This window comes from Somniosus microcephalus, chromosome 2 (assembly GCF_052327205.1).
Source record: "Somniosus microcephalus isolate GS21.2 chromosome 2, FLI_Smic_1.0, whole genome shotgun sequence".
Lineage (NCBI taxonomy): Eukaryota > Metazoa > Chordata > Chondrichthyes > Squaliformes > Somniosidae > Somniosus > Somniosus microcephalus.
In genome coordinates, this window is record NC_140988.1 from 154,908,257 (window position 1) to 154,928,457 (window position 20,201).

General features: G+C 43.2%; 1 protein-coding gene across 4 annotated transcripts in view; it reads left to right on the forward strand.

Moving 5' to 3' along the window:
- LOC147123034 (AF4/FMR2 family member 1-like) overlaps positions 1-20,201 on the forward strand; it is a 179,247-nt gene that overhangs the window by 149,787 nt on the left and 9,259 nt on the right. The window contains exons 12-20 of one of the 4 annotated variants that reach the window (XM_085963972.1): positions 797-888; positions 1,858-2,101; positions 6,231-6,328; positions 6,440-6,503; positions 13,283-13,419; positions 13,587-13,658; positions 14,977-15,070; positions 15,671-15,714; positions 17,818-18,029. In XM_085963972.1, coding sequence (XP_085820098.1) covers positions 797-888; positions 1,858-2,101; positions 6,231-6,328; positions 6,440-6,503; positions 13,283-13,419; positions 13,587-13,658; positions 14,977-15,070; positions 15,671-15,714; positions 17,818-18,029 — 1,057 coding nt within the window. Of the gene's footprint in view, positions 1-796; positions 889-1,857; positions 2,102-6,230; positions 6,329-6,439; positions 6,504-13,282; positions 13,420-13,586; positions 13,663-14,976; positions 15,071-15,670; positions 15,715-17,817; positions 18,030-20,201 lie in introns of those variants that run through there. The other 3 variants (XM_085963992.1, XM_085963982.1, XM_085964000.1) reach the window with 3 other exon arrangements.

Genomic DNA, 20,201 nt, shown 5'->3' on the forward strand with positions numbered 1-20,201 from the left:
ATGGTAGTCAGCGCTCTAGTGGGATTTGGCCTTATACCCCTGATTTCTTGCCTGTTGTGTTCCACCTGTTGCATTTCTGATCACGTGCTATCGGGTGAAATGCAGCAATGAAAGCAGTGTTCTCCACAACGTTCCAACCCCTGCCTCCCAAAGAAATATTTAGTATTGCCCCAAGCTGCTGTCGGACACCGAGCAGCTACCTGGCAGGCTCTGTTGGGAAATGTGGTCACTTGGGAAGTACCGAAGAGGGGAATTAAAAAACATATTTTCTTGTTTGCTCCAGACAATTTAATTTTGAACAGAGAAAACTTAATATTGCAGTATATGAAGTTAATCTGATTGCCATACAAGGATTCTTTCTCCTCTTACAGTTGTTTCTCTCCACTTTTGGTGATGTGACTGGATTTGTCTAGAGATATTTATGTTGCTGTGATTGGCATGGAGGATGGGGGAAGAGGAGAAGAAGCACGATGGTGTAATCTTCCATTCTCGGAGAGACATTCCATATTGATCATGTGGTCCAAAATCCAGCACTGCAATGGAGAAATGATCAAACTCACCCAAGCTCTCAGATTCCGAGCTTGCAATTTGCTGAGGCGTTGTCACATGCAGAACCATTCAAACTACCAGGCTGCTCTTAAGTGTTAAGTTGGAGATCTTTCAGGTTTTATATTAATTGTATAAATATTGAGGGGAAAAAATTATTCTATAATGCAGTTTTAATTTTAAATATATGCATTAAATTACTGTATTTCATGTTGATTTTCTCTTTTTGTTTTAAAATATCCTATTTCAGAGTGACGTGGAAGCAAGTGAGAGCAAAAAGCAAAGGCTGGATAAAGAAAACAAGTTGTCCTCTTCAAGCCATAAGGAATCCAGTCATAAACAGTGTGTATCTAGTATCACAATTTCTAAAATTAGCCAGAGAGAGATTTAATGTATCACAGTTGAGCAGTTCTCATCAGACACCTGTTGAACTCTATTGCTGATTCACTAGTCACAGCTAAAAGTACTGCTTCCTACAAATATGCTTTGAATATATTTAGCACACAAACTTGCTGAACTGTAAGTAATTTCTGTGCAGATCATAGTACGAAAATGTCAGTACTTGAGACAGGAACAAAATGTGCATTTCTTAAATCAAGTATGATTCAACAGAATTTTTATACTGGCCAACACTAGCTTCAAAGCATTGCGCCGAGAGTCTGTGCCATTGCGCCGAGAGTCTGTGCCATTGCGCCGAGAGTCTGTGCCATTGCGCCGAGAGTCTGTGCCACTGCGCCGAGAGCCTGTGCCACTGCGCCTCTGTGGTGGGGGTTTATATAAGTAGGAGCCTGCTGTACAAGTATATTTTAACACATCTTTCAACAAGGCAGTTACTAATTTATGAAACAAAATTATAATTAAATTAAAATAAGCAAAAACATTATGTCGGTTTAAATACCTTTCACAGTTAATATATTTTCTAAATTGAAATCTGGCAAATCAGTAAGACATCAAAGTTCTCTTTTGCATTATGTATGAGGAGGAGATTTTAATGGAAGGTTCTCTCTGCTTTTCTCTTTTTCCTTCCATTTCCAATTTGAGTGTGGATGTTCTATTCTATAACTGTAATGTTGAAAGAGGCATCCTGTATGCTAGAGGTCTGTTATCAGGAAGTGTTTTAATTTGGTCATGATCCTGAGGTTCCTATCCTGTTGCTATTAGTAAATACTACTGACTCCTTCTTAAGTGTGCACCTTTCACTTTTGATAAAATATCTAAGAATATGATGCTTACCAGTAATTTGAGCAAGAGGCTAATTCTACTTTGCTGACTGTAAGGTAACAAAAAATTTCTGTTAATCCTTGCTCGTAGAGTTTCCAAGCCTTCCTCCGAGAAGGAAAAACCATTTCTACCGCCACTTCCATCTCCTGTACAGAAACCAGCAAAGGTTGCCCACAAACGGCAGAACAGTGGAAGTAGTACTTCCAGCCAAGTCGCCACAATGAGTGCTAGTGATACCAAGGTTAAGAGCAGCAAGAATAACTCCTCATCCAGATCGTTATCTTCCAAGCACAAAAGAACAGAGGATAAACAGTCAGGGCACTTAAAAAGCAAGGTAAGAATGCCAACTCTGCTTCATTTGGCTCAGGGATAAGAAATATCAAGTGGGTTATGGCATAGTTAGAACCTGGCTGTATAGTTTAATGTGTGGTGTGCCTTATTGAAGATTAGTGGATAGATATAAAATTATTTGTGAAATTTGCTTAATTGGCTGGTTTCGCTTTTACAATTTAAGCTGCTTAAAAGGAAAGCCTCTTTTCCTGGTAAACATCCCTTGCTTGCTCACCGATGCTCAGTTCAGATTCTGCCTGATTAACTCTCCTCCAGAGCTCATCACAGCCTTGATCCAGACATGGACACAAGAGCTGAATGCCAGAGGAGAGGTGAGAATAACTACCCTCAATATCAAGGTAGTATTTAACTGAGTATGGCATGAAAGAACTCCAGCAAAACTGCAGCCAATGGGAAAACCTTCCAGTGGTTGGAGTCATATTATATCTGACGAGAAGATATTTGTGGTTGTCAGAGGCCAATCGTTGCAGCCCCTGGACATCGCTGCAGGAATTACTCAGGGAGGTATTCTGGGCCCAAGCATCTTCAGCTGCTTATTCAATGACCTCCCCTCTGTCACAAGCTATTGAGTGGGGCTGTTCACTGATAGTTCCACAGTATTCCATTCACAATTCCTCCAATAACGAAGCAGACTGTGTCGACCTACAGGAGGACATGGATAACATCCAGGCTTTTACTAACACTTATGCCACATAAGTGCTAGGCAATGACCACCTCGAACAAGCGATCTCCCCCGATCATCAATAGCACTCCCATTGCCGAGTCACCATTGACCAGTAAATGAACTGCACCAGCCACTCTAACACTGACTACAAGAGATAGGTACTCTGCAAAGAGTGACTCACCTCCTGACCCTTCAAAGCCTCGCCGCATGTACAAGGCTCGAGTCAGGAGTGTGATGGAATGCTCACACTTTGCCTGGGTGGGTGCAGCTGCAGCAACACCATCGAGGACAGAGCAGTTCACTTGATCGGCGCCCTGCCACTGAGTTAAGTATCCAGCCGTTCATTGCCAGCATACTGTGGCTGCAGTATGAATGATCTACAGGGTGCACTGCAGCAACTCGCTCGTTTCTCATTACAGATGATGCTGGATCTGCTGTGTATTTCAGATTTACAGTTTTTCTTTTTATTTGTAGTGAATTATTGAGATGTGTTTGAAGGATTCATGGATTTAAAAGTAACAGTATAACTGAAGTACGGACAGTTTACAAAAGGTTTCCTTTCTAATGTGTAATATGATCATTATTTTTTAAATGGCTTAAGATGCTATTCATAAAAATAGTTGGTAATTAAATAATGTGACAAAAATAATTGGAAACTTATAGCAGCGTTTCCGTGGAATATCTTTGTTTCTTTCCCGCTGTTTCCCCCCCTCCTCTTCCAAAGATGGTGACCCTTGGTTAGGGCACAATTCCAAGGGTATTGGCCAGACTTCTGCAGTCTTGCCCAAGTGGCTGTTCTTCATGTGGAACCTAGGCAGGGAGCATTTTTAGCTGCCCTCACCCAGCACATACACGTGCACTTTTCAGCAGTGGTCAGTGGATCGTAATTGGCTTTAAAAAGTGGTTTCTTCCCTCAGAGGTGCACTGAAACTGTTCGTAATGCCGCTACTGCTGCCCTACCTGCGATCTACTAATTTAGCAGACATGGCATGGACCTAGTTTTAGGGAATGAATCTTGGCAGGTGGAAAGGATATCGGTGGGAGAGCATATTGATAGTAGTGATCATAATTCAGTTAGATTTAGCGTAGTTATGGAAAAGGAAAGGATAGACCAGGAATAAAAGTTCTAAATTGGGGAAATGCTAATTTTACTAAGCCGAGATGTGATTTAGCCAAAGTGGACTGGAGACAGAAACTTGAAGGTAAATCAGTGCCAGAGCAGTGGAGGCATTCAAGGAGTTGGATAGTGAGGGTTCAGAGCAAGTATGTTCCCTTAAGGAAAAAGGGTGGGACTAACAAATCTAGAGCTCCCTGGATGTCAAGGGGCATAGGGAAGGATAAAGGAAAAAAAGGGACACTTATGAAAGATACCAAGGGCTCAATACTGCAGAAACCCTAGAGGAGTATAGAAAGTGCAGGGGAAATTAAAAAGGAAATTAGGAAAGCAAAGAGAGGGCATGAAAAAATATTGGCAAGTAACATCAAGGAAAACCCAAAGATGTTTTAAGAATACATTAAGAGCAAGAGGATAACTAAAGTAAGAGTAGAGCCTATTAGGGATCATAAAGGTAACCTGTGTGTGGAAGCGGAAGACATGGGTATGGTTCTTAATGAATACTTTTCATCTGTTTTCACAAAAGAGAGGGACGATGCAGAAATTGCAATCGGAGGAGGAGTGTGAAATATTAGATGAAATAAACATAGAGAAAGAGGAAGTATTAAGGGGTTTAGCATCTTTGAAAATGGGTAAATCCCCAGGCCCGGATGAAATGTATCCCAGACTGGTAAGAGAGGAAATAGCAGAGGCTCTGACCATCATTTTCCAATCCTCTCTGGCTACAGGTGTGCTGTTGGAGGATTGCTAACTTTGTACCATTGTTTAAAAAGGGAGAACGGAATAGATCGAGTAATTACAGGCAAGTCAGCCTAACCTCGGTGATGGGAAAATTATTGGAAAAAATTCTGAGGGACAGGATAAATCTTCATTTAGAAAGACACAGATTAATCAGGGACAGTCAGCATGGATTTGTTAAGGGAAGGTCGTGTCTGACTAACTTGATTTAACTTTTTGGAGAAGGTAATGAGTTAATAAGGAGGGTCGATGAGGGCAGTGCGTTTGATGTAGTCTATATGGATTTTAGCAAGGCGTTTGATAAGGTCCCACATGGCAGACTGGTCACGAAAGTAAAAGCCCATGGGCTGCAAGGCAAAGTGGCAAGTTGGATCCAAAATTGGCTCAGAGGCAGGAAACAAAGGGTAATGATCGAAGGGTGTTTTTGTGACTGGAAGGCTGTTTCCAGTGGGGTTCCACAGGGCTCAGTACTAGGTCCCTTGCTTTTTGTGGTATACATCAATGATTTAGACTTCAATGTAGGGGGCATGATTAAGAAGTTTGCAGATGATACAAAAATTGGCTGTGTGGTTGATAATGAAGAAGAAAGCTGTAGATTGCAGGAAGATATCAATGGACTGGTCTGGTGGGCAGAACAGTGGCAAATGGAATTCAATCTGGAGAAGTGTGAGGTAATGCATGTGGGGAGGGCTAACAAGGCAAGGGAATACACTATAAATGGTATGACACTGAAGTGCAGAGGATCAAAGGGACCTTGGAGTGCATGTCCTCAGATAACTGAAGGTTGCAGGACAGGTAGATAAGGTGGTTAAGAAGGCATACGGGATACTTGCCTTTATTAGCCGAGGCATAGAATATAAGAGCAGGGAGGTTATGCTTGAACTGTATAAAACACTAGTTAGGCCACAGCTAGAATATTGTGTGCCATTCTGGTCACCACATTACAGGAAGGATGTGATTGCAGTAGAGAGGGTGCAGAGGAGATTTCCGAAGATGTTGCTTGGGTTGGGGAATTTTAGCTATGAGAAAAGATTGGATAGGCTGGGGTTGTTTTCTTTGGAACAGAGGAGGCTGAGGGGAGACCTAATTGAGGTGTATAAAATTATGAGAGGCCTAGGTAGTGAATAGAAAGGACCTATTTCCCTTGGCAGAGGGGTTGATACCCAGGGGGCATAATTTAATGTAATTGGTAGGAGGTTTAGATGGGATTTGAGGTGATATTTTTTCACCCAGAGGGTGGTGGGGGTCTGGAACTCATGGCCTGAAAGGGTGGTAGAGGCAGAAACCCTCATCACATTTAAAAAGTACTTGGCTATGCACTTGAAGTGCCGCAACCTACAAGGCTATAGACCAAGTGCTGGAAAGTGGGATTAGGCTGGATAGCTCTTTGTTGGCCGGCACGGACAAGATGGGCCGAATGGCCTCCTGTGCTGTAAATTTCTATGATTCTATGAACATGGGACCTTCCTATTCTTTGTGGGTCAGTACCATATCATATGGTCTATTTGCTCATGGAAGCATGATGGAATATTTCATTTTACAATTATGACATTGAAAGGATTAAAATGAACATCTGTAAAACTTTCTTATCCACAGGTGTCTTGCCAGGGTACTGCCAGTAATACCACTCTAGAACACTCCCTCTCTAATGGAAATTCCAAACCAACAAGGCCTCTACTCAAGTTTGATGACAAGTAATTTATTTTGATTTCATTGTGTTCTTTTCCATAGCACCAAAACATGCTGTAAAGTATAACCTAGTCGGACTATAACTTCATACTGACCTCTAACCCCTTTTTGTTAAGGCAATATCCAGTAGAGCACCACTTGCGGGAAGCCAAAAAAATAAAGCACAAGGCTGATGTCATGGTAAGTTACTAGTGGTGACGTTATCAGAATTGTGGGGAAACAAAGCATCAAATTTGCTGTATTAGGTTTTGGTTGACTGTTTCTTGCTTGATTAGCTGGCAGTTTTTTAATGATTTAGAAGAGAGCCTGAATCTTAAGAACATTTAAAACACACAAGAAAATACCATTCGGCCCATCACATTCACTTCTTACATAGACCATGTAAACCTACTTTAGCAGAGATATCAAAGAAATGGAAAGGTGCACAATAGAGTCATGAGGCCATTACTGGGGGTGAGAAGTTAGTTACAAAAAGAGATCTGAAAAGTTTGTACAGTATGTTTTTTTTTCAACTAGAGCTGTGAAGGTTATATAATAACCCGTAGAGATCTTCAAGATTTTGAAAGGCTATGATATAGTAATAGAGTATTTTCACTGCTCAGTGAGATAACTACAAAATAAATTAAAAGAAAGCTTAGAAAAAAATATTTAACCGGAAATTAAACCACAAACTGTTTTTGAAGCAGAGTCCATAAATTTGTTTAAAAGGCAATTAGATCGTTGCTTACAAAAGGAATATTGAAGTGAATGAGGAGTATTCATGATGGCTTAAACTGGGTGACTCATGCAGAGAAAAATACCAGCACTGAATTGATGGGCCGGATTACCTGTTTCTGTGCTGTGATAGTCTATGATTCTGTAGCCTCGGCTTACTTATGAAGAAAATAACCGCAACAACCATAACTTGCATTTATATAGCACCTTCAGCCACCTAGATCCCAAGGTGATTAACAGAGACATGAATTAAAAAAGGGATGATGAGCCCACAAAGGGAAGATTAGGAGAGTTGACCAACAAGTGGGTTTTAAAGGGGCTGGAGGTTTGAGATAGATAGAGAGAGAGGAGAGGTCATGTTGTTGGTTCATTTGACAGACAAAGCTTATAATGGGATGTCTAGTTGGCTGTCCATTCAATGGCCTCCCGAGATGCCGAGTGGAGCAATGAGGTGCCTCCTGCATCAGATTTTAGTGAGCAAGCTGATGTGATGTGTTCCATGGTCTGGGACTCATGGCCACAGTCGTACTTTGGGTTGTCCCTCATTTCCACTGGTGGAGCAGGTGGCTGCATCGTCCATGCCCTGTGCGGATTGGGGTGAGCGCTGTCCACTGTCCTCGAGAGAGAGGTCAAAGCCAGGGACCTCTGCTGTTGGGTCAGTGATGAAATGTTTGTTCTTTATGTTGCATGTGTCCCACGATTCCATCCATCTGGATAGTGGGTCGATACCAGCTGCATGAATATTGGCTGCTGTTTCCCAGAATGGCCGGCGCGATTTTAAGCGCTTTCGTGGTGGGTTTTTCAAGTCTTCCTGAATGGGAAGGTCGATGTTACTCATGGATTTTTTCCATCTCACGGAGCACGGTGGCTTCGTGGTGAATGGCAGGTGGGTCAGCACCGGGAGCCACTTAGTTACATAGAAACATAGAAGATAGGAGCAGGAGTAGGCCATTCGGCCCCTTGAGCCTGCTCCGCCATTCAATGAGATCATGGCTGATCATCCAAATTCAGTACCCTGTCACTGCCTTCTCTCCATATCCCTTGATCCCTTTAGCCTTAAGAAATATATCTAACTCCTTCTTGAATATATTTAATGAATTGGCCTCTACTGCCTTCTTTGGTAGAGAATTCCACAGGTTCACCACTCTCTGGGTGAAGAAATTCCTCCTCATCTCTGTCCTAAATGGCTTACCCCTTATCCTTAGGCTGTGACCCCTGGTTCTGGACTCCCCGACCATCGGGAACATTTGAGTTGGAGTGGACTTGAGTGTCCCTGACACTGTGCTCATGGCGGCGTTTAGCTGCACGTCCACGATCTTTGTGTGGCGGCTGCAGGACCATAAGGCAGTGCAGTATTCTGCAGCAGTGTAGACTAGGGCCACTGTTGTAGTGCAGAATATTCTGGCTGTGCTCCCCCGTGGAGTTCCAGCAAGTTTCCGGACCAGGTTCACCCTGGTTTTTACTTCTTGGCTGGTGTTGGTGAGATGAAGCCAATAGGTGAGCTGATGACAACCTATACATGGTCTTCCGGTGTGTGCTAGTTCACCGAGAACTTGCCAGCTAATGTCATCAAGAAGACGATTGAATGCCCGAAAGCGGCTTCCCGGTCTGAAAAGCATGAAAGCATCGAGAGGCCATGGAGGAATTTAAACAGCTGGATGAGAATTTTAAATTTTGAAACACTGGGGGAACCACAAGCCAGAGTAAGTTAACAAGGACAGGGATGATGGGCAAGCGTAACTTGGTGCAGTATAAAATACGGGCAGCAAAGTAACCTAAAATTTATGGAGGACGGGAGGCTGGCCAGGAGATCTTTGGAGATACCAAGTCTGGAGGTGACAAAGGCATGGATGAGGGTTTCAGCGGTAGGTGGGCAGAGGCGGGAGCGGGTCAGGTAGCTTCCGGGTTCCAGTCCCGCCTCCAACTACATCCGGCCCACAGACGTGACTTTACGTCAATTGGCCTTGTTAAGCCCGCCCTGCGGGCTTGCCAGCCAATTCAAGACGAAGCCGGTCAGATGAATGTCATTTGATGACGCATCATCTGCCGATTTTCTTAAAGGGACCATGCACAATTTTTCTTTCAGAGCTCATTTCTCAGTGTTTGACAGCATTGAGGTGCAGCAAACACTGACAATGACTGTTCACAGGTAAGTTCTTGCACCCAGGCTCTCCAGTGACTCCCTCCTTAGGCTAGAACAGATGGCAGCTGCAGGTGAGGTTACAGAAGCGATCTGTCACTGGTGAGAGAGGTTCTCCCAATGAGGTGGGACTACGCATACAATTCAAAACTTGTTATCTGCAGAAAAGTCTAAATGCATTAAAAATGAATTTCCCAACATGTTCTTACCTCTGAAACTCACCAGTGCACCATTGGATCCCTTACACCACTTCTGCAGCTGTCATCAATGCAGAAACATTACAGCAGACTCACAATACGCCACACTTGCCTGGCGACGTGTCCAGACATTGGGAAGCCTGAAGTAGAAGTGTCAAAATTGAAAAAGAGCCTGTTTAACTGACTAGATAAGTGGCTATAATCCTCTTCCCTCCGCTAGGTGTCGGGTCCATGCGCAAATCGGGGACCCGACACTTGGGAAGATTGATTGGAGGCGGGTTTCCTGCCCGCTGTCAATCTTTGCGATTTTGCCAGATGTCCTGCCTCCAAACCCGCCCCCTGAGCGCCAGCAAAATTCCAGCCTTTGTGTCTGTCTTCACGGAAGAAGATGCAAAATACTTCCCATAAATAATGGAGAACCAAGGCTCTAGCGAGAATGAGGAACTGAAAGAAATTAATATTAGTAAAAAAAATAGTACTGGAGAAATTAATGGGACTGAAAGCCGATAAACCTGATGGCCTAGATCCTAGGGTTTTGAAAGAGGTGGCTATAGAGATAGTGGATACATTGGTTGTCATTTTCCAAAATTCCATAGATTCTAGAATGGTTCCCGTGGATCAGAAGATAGCAAATGTAACCACACTATTTAAGAAAGGAGGGAGAGAGAAAACTGGGAACTACAGACTAGTTAACCTGACATCAGTAGTAGGGAAACTGCTAGAATCTATTATTAAGGGCATGGTAACAGGGCACTTAGAAAATAATAATAGGATTGGGCAGAGTCAGCACAGATTTATGAAAGGGAAATCATGTTTGACAAATCTGTTAAGAGTTTTTTGAGCTTGTAACTAGCAGATTAGATAAAGGAGAACCAGTGGATGTGGTGTATTTGAATTTTCAGAAGGCATTCGATAAGGTGCCACACAAGAGGTTATTAAACAAAATTAGGGATCATGGGATTGGTTAATGGACAGAAAACAGAGAGTAGGAATAAATGGGTCATTTCCGGTTGGCAGGCTGTAACTAGTGGGATACCACAAGGATCAGTGCTTGGGCCTCAACTATTCACAATCTACATCAATGATTTGGATGAGGGGACCAAATGTAATACATCCAAGTTTGCTGATGATACAAAGCTGGGTGGGAATGTAAGTTGTGAGGAGGATGCAAAGAGGCTTCAAGGGGATATAGACAGGCTAAGTGAGTGGGCAAGAACATGGCAAATGGAATATAATGTGGAGAAATGTGAAGTTATCCACTTTGGTAGGAAAAATAGAAAAGAGTATTTTTTAAATGGTGAGAGATTGGGAAATGTTGGTGTTCAGAGGAACCTGGGTGTCCTTGTACATGAATCACTAAGTTAACATGCAGGTACAGCAAGCAATTAAGAAAGCAAATGATATGTTGGCCTTTATTACAAGAGGATTTGAGTATAAGAGTAAAGACATCTTACTGCAATTATATCGGGCCCTGGTGAGACCACACCTGGAGTATTGTGTACAGTTTTGGTCTCCTTACCTAAGGAAGGATATACTTGCCATAGAGGGAGTGCAGACACTTCACAGACCTTAAACGTTGACTCTATTTCTCTCTCCACGGATGCTGCCTGGCCTGCTGAGTGTTTCCAGCATTTTCTGTTGTTATTTCATAGAGAAGCATTGTTTGTTTCAATAGTTTGTGATCTGTTGCTCATGTTTTGCACTTCAAAATTAACACAACAACAACTTGTATTTATATAGCGCCTTTGACGTCGTAAAACGTCCCAAGGCGCTGCACAGGAGTATTTTAAGACACAAAATTTGACACCGAGCCACATAAGAATAAATTAGGGCAAATTCCTTCAGAAGAGCATCTTAAAGGAAGAAAGAGAGGTAGCGAGGCGGTGAGGTTTAGGGCGTGCGTTGGACTAGTCAAGTCTAGAGGTAACAAAGGCATGGATTAGAGACACAATTAGAGTCTTAATTGATTAAATTATAAAATGTATAAAAATGGTCAGTTTTAGGACCACTGCTTTTCTTGATATATATTAGTGACTTGCGTGTACAGATCACAATTCCAGAGCTTTGGGCCTAGGCAACAGAAGTCACAGTCACCAAAGGTTGAGTGATTATAATCAGGGATCCTAAAGAAGGCAGAATTAGAGGAGTGCAGATATCTGGGGGGTGGGGGGGTGGGTGCTGAAGGAGATTAGAGATAGGGAGGATGGAGGGATTTGAAAACAAGGATGAGAATTTTGAAATCGAGACACTGTTTAACCAGAAGTCAGTGTAGGTCAGCAAGCACAGGGGGTGATGGGTGAACGGGACTTGGTGCGAGTTAGGACACGGGCAGCCAAGTTTTGGATGACCAAGTTTACGTAGGGTGGAATGTGGGAGGCCAGCCAGGAGTGCGTTGGAATAGTCAAGTCTAGAGGTAACAAAGGCATGGATTAGAGACACAATTAGAGTCTTAATTGATTAAACTATAAAATGGTCAGTTTTAGGACCACTGCTTTTCTTGATATATATTAATGACTTGCGTGTACAGATCACAATTTCAAAATTTGCAGATGAGACAAAACTTGGAAGTATAGTGAACCGTGAGGAGGAGAGTGATCGACTTCAGGAAGGCATAGACAAGCTGGTGAAATGGGCGGACACGTGGCAGATGAAATTTAACGCAGAAAAGTGTGAAGTGATACATTTTGGTAGAAAAAATTAGGAGAGGCAATATAAACTGAAGGGTACAATCCTGAAGGGGGTGCACGAACAGAGAGACCTAGGGGTATGTGTGCACAAATCATTGAAGGTGGCAGGGCAGGTTGAGAAAGCGGTTAAAAAGGCTTACAGGATCTTGGGCTTCATGAATAGAGGTATAGAGTACAAAAGTATGGAAATTATGATGAACCTGTATAAAACACTGGTTCGGCCGCAACTGGAGTATTGTGTCCAATTCTGGGCACCACACTTTAGGAAGGATGTGACGGCCTTCGAGAAGGTGCAGAAAAAATTTACGAGAATGATTCCAGGAATGAGAGACTTCAGTTACATTGAAGTTATGTTGATAGACTGGAGAAGCTGGGGTTGTTCTCCTTGGAGCAGAGAAGGTTGAGAGGAGATTTGATAGAGGTGCTCAAAATCATGAGTGGTCTAGACAGTAGATAGAGAGAAACTGTTCCCATTGGCAGAAGGGTCAAGAACCAGAGGACACAGATTTAAGGTGATTGGCAAAAGAACCAAAGGCGACGTAAGAAAAAACTTTTTTACGCAGCGAGTGGTTAGGATCTGGAATGCACTGCCTGGTGGAGGAGGCCGATTAAATCACGGCTTTCAAAAGGGAGTTAGATAAGTGTTTGAAAGAGAGAAATTTGCAGGGCTACGGTGAAAGGGCGGGGGAGTGGGACTAGCTGAAGTGCTCTTGTAGAGAGCCGGCACGGGTTCGACAGGCCGAATGGCCGCCTTCTGTGCTGTAACCATTCTATGATTCTAAACTCAAATTGTACTTTACCATGGTTTTTTTCCTCCCACTCCTCTTCTGAAGGAATATGGTTGTCGAGTATCCTCTGGTAATGTGCCTGAGTGGCCATTATTTATGTGTGTGCTTTGATGGTGTGTGTTGGCAAGCTATTGAGTCATGTGCAGGAGCAACAGAACTGAGCCCTGCTCGATCCTGTCCTCAACCCAACACCCCTGCATGTACAAAGTTGGCAAGGATTGTACAGCAATCGGGGGTAGAGACTTTTTTTTAGTCCTGCACCTCTAGCCCAGGGGTCCTGAGGCAAATTATAGTGCTGATACTGCTAACCCAGCTGAGCGAACCTAACTGCACACACCAGGAATCAGTGAGGTTTTTAATCTAAATCTCATGAGGATTTAAATACGTTTTTAAAAAATACTTAATATTAAGCCTATTTTTCCCCACAATTTAGGTAGACAAGATTGGGAAAGCTTTCAACTACTTGGATGCTGCCCTATCGTTTGTTGAGAGTGGAATAGCCATGGAAAGTGAGGCACAGCCACCAAAGTCTGCTTACACCATGTTTTCTGAAACAGTGGATTTGATCAAGTAAGTGTTCTCATGTCTTGATCTAGTCAACAAATTGATCACTTTCTTTAGTCATTAATGATTTTAATATAAAGTGCAAGAAGTGACTGCTTTATCGTCAATTTCCATTTTCAAGTAGCATTGTTAACCACTTAAATAAGTATAATAATTTTGTAACTTCCTTACAGATACATTATGAAACTAAAAAACTTCACTGACTCATCAGCAACTACTGTAGAAAAAATATTTGTAGTATTATGGTAGGTGACAACTTGCACTTCACATTGAGCCTTTTTAAGGTAATAAAATGCCCCAAAGTTCATCACTAAGGTGAAAATACCCAGACTCCAAGCAGTAGTGGGGGGAAAAGGTTAAGGTTGGTAACTAAAAGAGTGATAGGTTGAGGAGGCTCTTGATGGAGAGAAGTGAGGGTTTAGGGCGAGTATTCCAGTGTGTGGGAGCAAGACCGCTGAAAGTTGCAGCAGGAGAGATGATGCAAAAGTCAGGTGCATATGGCAGCAAGAGGTTTCCGAGGCAGGGAAGGGCGAGGCCATGGAGGGACCTGCAGCGGAAGAAGAGGATCAGAGGATAGGGAAGCAGTGAAGGCTGGTGAGAACAGAGATGATGTGGAGCAGCATTTAGTGGGCGGTAGATGCAGGTGCAGCGATTTAGGCAAGTTGCAATTTGTGAAAGATGGAACGTAAGAGACAGGCAAGGAGAGTGTTTTAATGGAGTTCGGAAGTTATGATGCGAATAAGAGTTTCAATGGCAGTAGGGGTGGAGCCGGGCAACATTGCAGAGGTGGTCTTGATGGTGGCTTGAATGTGGGATTTGAAGCTCAGCTCAGAATCAAACCGAATATTGAGGCTGCATACTGGGCTCAGCATGAGAGCTGCCAAGGAGAAGGATGGAGTCAGGGTTAAGAAGCACCGTTTTTCAGCAGGAGTTGAACAGGATTCCCTTGGTCTTGCTGATGCTGAGTTGAAGGAAGTTACTGCTCATTCGAGACATGATGTTCACTGTGCTGTGTATTTGCTTAGTGGTGATCAAAGAATCGAGGGTGGTGACAGAGCGCTGAGCTGGGTGTCTTCAGCATACATGTACAAGTTGACCCCTCTATGACTGATGTTGCTGAGGGGCAGCATGCAGATAACGAAAGGAAGGTTGGCGAAGATGGAGCTGTAGGGCATATCTCAGGCTAGCTTCATTGGGAGAGATAGGTGTACAACCAAGCTAGGGCAGTGCCACAGAGGAGAAACTATGGAGGAGGATGTAGTGGTCAACCATCTTGAATGCCGCAGAGATTAAGAGAGGATATTGCACTGCGATCGTAGTCACAATGGTATTATTGGGCTCAGAGCTGTCATACAGCTGTGTGTAGTTTTTTTTCATCTAATTGTATCTTATCTGTTAGAAATATTTTTTTTAATTACTAATTGTTTCTAAAGCTGATTTTTGTTTAAAGTTGAAATGTAATAGCTATAATCTAATTCTGTCTTGTTTCAATTTGTAACTATAAATGTGTTGAGAACTGCTTTTGCCATAATTTAATTTCCTTTTTAAATTTGTAATTAACAGTATCCGCTGCCAGTCTCTCCTCTCTATGGCAATGTTCCGATCTAAGAAAGATACTGCTTTGAAGTACTCGAGGACCTTAACCGAACATTTCAAGGTAAGCACAGGGTGTGAATAACTGGGTGGGTTTGTAAGCCACCTATACAGCTCTCCTGTGGTGCCAATATACATTTTTCAGGTTACGTAGTTAACCACTTAATGCATTAGAAGTGTTGACAAAAGTTCAGTCTTTAAACTAATAACCTTGCCATGTGCACTAATTGGTATGAAACCATCCAGATGAGGAAGGTAACTGGTTCAAGCGCTGGTCTGAGCTACGTTAGCTAATCTCAACCAATGCAGGAGTTGGGAGCACTGCAGCTAGGGTGGAGGGAGAGTGAAATCAGTGAGAATTCGTGCTCCTGAGTATTATCTGATGACTCCTCCCCAAAAGTGCACGCTTGGCTGTCAGACGTGACGGCGTCAAGCTTGGCTGTAATGCCCCTCCATGGCCCTATGTTGCTGACACCCATGTCTAAGCTGATAGATGAAGAATGGCAATTTGAGCAAAGCATCAGATTGCAGTTGGCACATGAGAAACCCTAACACCAGTCAGCATCTTCAGAAGAGGAAGAAAGAAAAGTGAGAGGGGAAAAAATCATATTTTTGCTGATCCCAAAACTTTTATAGCAAATTGAGTGTTTGTCTTGTGTTCTAGAGTTCTTCCAGGACAGCTCAAGCTCCATCTCCTTGTGTTGCCAGGTAATTAGTGCATCTCCTTAGACCACTACTTTAAATATTGCATTACCTAAAATATACATATTATCACTGCCACATATCCTGACTTATTCTACATCCTAGGGTACTTGAGGAAGTGGCCCTAGAAATAGTTGATGCTTTGCTGATCATCTTCCAGCATTCGATGGAATCTGGAACAGTACCCATATATTGGAGGGTAGCTAATGTTACCCCACTATTCAAAAAAGGTGGTAGAGAGAAAACGGGGAATTACAGACCGGTAAGCCTGACATCGGTTGTGGGGAAAATGCTAGAGTCCATTATAAAAGATGTAATAGCAGAGCACTTGGAAAACAGTGACAGGATCGGACAAAGTCAACATGGATTTACAAAAGGTAAATCGTGCTTGACTAATCTACTGGAATTTTTTGAGGATGTAACTGGTAAAATAGATAAGGGAGAACCAGTGGATGTGGTGTATTTGGACTTTCAGAAGGCTTTTGATAAGGTCCCGCATAAGAGATTAGCATGTAAAGTTAAGGCACATGGGATTGGGGGCAATGTATTGACTTGGATAGAGACCTGGTTGGCAGACAGAAAGCAAAGAGTTGGAATAAACGGGTCTTTTTCCGAGTGGCAAGCAATGATTAGTGGGGTACCGCAGGGATCGGTCCTTGGGCCCCAGCTATTCACAATATATATTAATGATCTAGACAAGGGAACTAGATGTAATATCTCCAAATTTGCAGACGACACAAAGCTGGGTGGGAGGATGCCGAGAAACTCCAGGATGATTTGGACAGGTTGGGTGATTGGGCAAAAGCATGGCAGATGCAATATAACGTGGATAAATGCGAGGTTATCCACTTTGGTGGCAAAAACAGGAAGGCAGATTATTATCTGAATGGCAATAGATTGAGAGAAGGGGAAGTGCAACGAGACCTGGGTGTCCTTGTGCACCAGTCGCTGAAGGTAAGCATGCAGGTGCAGCAAGCGGTTAAGGCGGCAAATGGCATGTTGGCCTTCGTAGCGAGAGGGTTTGAGTACAGGAACAAGGATGTCTTGCTGCAGTTGTACAGGGCCTTGGTGAGACCACACCTTGAGTATTGTGTGCAGTTCTGGTCGCCTTATCTGAGGAAGGATGTTCTTGCCCTGGAAGGAGTTCAGCGAAGATTCACCAGGTTGATACCTGGGATGGCAGGAATGACGTATGAGGAGAGATTGGGTCGATTGGGCTTGTACTCGCTGGAGTTTAGAAGAATGAGAGGAGATCTCATTGAAACTTATAAAATTCTGACAGGACTGGACAGACTAGATGCAGGAAGGATGTTCCCGATGGTCGGGGAGTCCAGAACCAGGGGTCACAGTCTAAGGATAAGGGGTAGGCCATTTAGGACAGAAATGAGGAGGAATTTCTTCACCGAGAGTGGTGAACCTGTGGAATTCTCTACCACAGAAGGCAGTAGAGGCCAATTCATTAAATATATGCAAGAAGGAGTTGGATATATTTCTTAAGGCTAAAGGGATCAAGGGGTATGGGGAGAAAGCAGGGACCGGGTACTGAATTTGGATGATCAGCCATGATCGTATTGAATGGCGGAGCAGGCTCGAGGGGCCTAATGGCCTACTTCTGCTCCTATGTTTCTATGTTTCCCTGTTAATCAACTGTGGATTAGTCCAGCTAAATTCACTCATTACATCAACAGCGTTAATCCTTCAGTTTCAACTTAGCCACATACCAATTATGTGGAATATACGAGCTGCCATTGCTCATTATCCACCAATGCAAAATGTGATCGTCATTCCTGTTATCTCTACTGCTTCCTGCAGTTAAATAGCCTGCAGTCACTCCCTTGCATGACATCTGGACTTCATGGATAGATTGTTTTGTGTCCATTATTCTGTATATAATACTCCCATGTATCCATTAATTCTTTGTTGTAGAGTTGATCTGTTGTGAGTTGTGGAGTATTCTAACCCTCTCGTTTGACATTTTAAGAAATCGGTTGCAGTGTTACTTTCAGAGTGGGTGGGGGAGGATAAGGAGAAGAACAACCTTAATGGACAAAAGAATGTTTGGGTATTTTGCGTACAAGATCAGCCTTAATTTCTTGTCTTTGTCTTCAGAGGTACTGGCACACCTTCTCCACTGTCTCAGACACCATCCCCTGCCAGCTCCGGAGGTTCCCAGCCAGGATCGAGTGCCAGTAATGGTGGAAGTGTTGCTATTCCACACATGATTCATCAGCTGGCCTCCACCTATGTCAACATCACCTCAATTTTCCTTCATGGCCATGACCTGTGGGAACAAGCAGATGCAATAGTGAAAAAAAACAGGGGTAAGAAAAGATAACGGGGAGGGGGAAGGGTTTCCTTGTGACTCATTAAATAAACTTGACAACACTGTTTTCACCATCAAAAATTTATCCTGTAAAAATGCCATCAGTAAAGTGAAAATTTAAATTTCTGATTGCATAAGATCCTTTTTTTATATAAAAGAGAGGGAAAGCGGGTTTAGACTAGCACTTTAAACTGACCAATAATGTTTGATTATTGATAGCTATTGTAGTACAACTAGATAACTGTCCGTGTTAACGTGAGGATATAACTTGCTTACACAAAAGTAATGTTAAGTATCCAGACACAGGGTCCATTCGTGGTTGGCGCTATAAGTAAAGTTTCAGTGTCACATTTTAACATGCAGTGGTGTTGCATGTTAAAATCTGACACATAGAAACATAGAAGATAGGAGCAGGAGTAGGCCATTCGGCCCCTCGAGCATTCAATACGATCATGGCTGATCATCCAAATTCAGTACCCTGTCCCTGCCTTCTCCCCATCTCCCTTGATCCCTTTAGCCTTAAGAAATATATCCAACTCCTTGAATATATTTAATGAATTGGCCTCCACTGCCTTCTGTGGTAGAGAATTCCACAGGTCCACCACTCTCTGGGTGAAGAAATTCCTCCTCATCTCTGTCCTAAATGGCTTACCCCTTATCCTTAGACTGTGACCCCTGGTTCTGGACCAGCCATCGGGAACATCCTTCCTGCATCTAGTCTGTCCAGTCCTGTTAGAATTTTATAAGTTTCAATGAGTTCCCCTCTCATTCTTCTAAACTTCAGCGAGTATAAGCCCAATCGACCCAATCTCTCCTCATACGTCATTCCTGCCATCCCAGGTATCAGTCTGGTGAATCTTCGCTGCACTCCTTCCATGGCAAGAACATCCTTCCTCAGATAAGGTGACCAAAACTGCTCACAATACTCAAGGTGTGGTCTCACCAAGGCCCTGTACAACTGCAGCAAGACATCCTTGTTCTTGTACTCGAACCCTCTCGCTACGAAGGCCAACATACCATTTGCCGCCTTAACCGCCTGCTGCACCTGCATGCTTACCTTCAGCGACTGGTGCACAAGGACACCCAGGTCTCGTTGCACTTCCCCTTCTCCCAATCTATTGCCGTTCAGATATTAATCTGCCTTCCTGTTTTTGCCACCAAAGTGGATAACCTCGCATCTATCCACATTATACTGCATCGGCCATGCTTCTGCCCAACCACCCAACCTGTCCAAATCATACTGGAGTTTCTCGGCATCCTCCTCACAGCACACATGCCCACCCAGCTTTGTGTCGTCTGCAAACTTGGAGATATTACATCTAGTTCCCTCGTCTAGATCATTTATATATATATATATTGTGAATAGCTGGGGTCCTAGGACCGATCCCTGCGGTACCCCACTAGTCACTGCCTGCCACTCGGAAAAAGAGCCGTTTATTCCAACTCTTTGCTTCCTGTCTGCCAACCAGTACTTTATCCAAGTCAGTACCTTGCCCCCAATCCCATGTGCCTTAACTTTACACGCTAATCTCTTATGCGGGACCTTATCGAAAGCCTTCTGAAAGTCCAAATACACCACATCCACTGGTTCTCCCTTATCTATTCTACCAGTTACATCCTCCAAAAATTCCAGTCGATTAGTCAAGCACGATTTACCTTTTGTAAATCCATGTTGACTTTGTCCGATCCTGTCACTGTTTTCCAAGTGCTTTGCTATTATATCTTTTATAATGGATTCTAGCATTTTCCCCACTACCGATGTCAGGCTTACCGGTCTATAATTCCCCGTTTTCACTCTACCACCTTTTTTGAATAGTGGGGTAACATTAGCTACCCTCCAATCCATGGGAACTGTTCCAGAGTCTATTGAATTTTGGAAGATGACCAGCAATGCATCTACTATTTCTAGGGCCACTTCCTTAAGTACCCTAGGATGTAGATTATCAGGGGATTTATCGGCCTTCAATCCCGTCAATTTCCCTAACACCAATTCCCTACAAATACTGATTTCTTTCAGTTCCTCCCTCTCATTAAACCCTATGTTTCCCTACTTCTCTGGGAGCTTATTTGTGTTCTCCTTTGTGAAGACAGAACCAAAATATGTATGTAATTGGTCTGCCATTTCTTTGTTCCCCATTATAAATTCCCCTGATTCTGACTGCAAGGGACC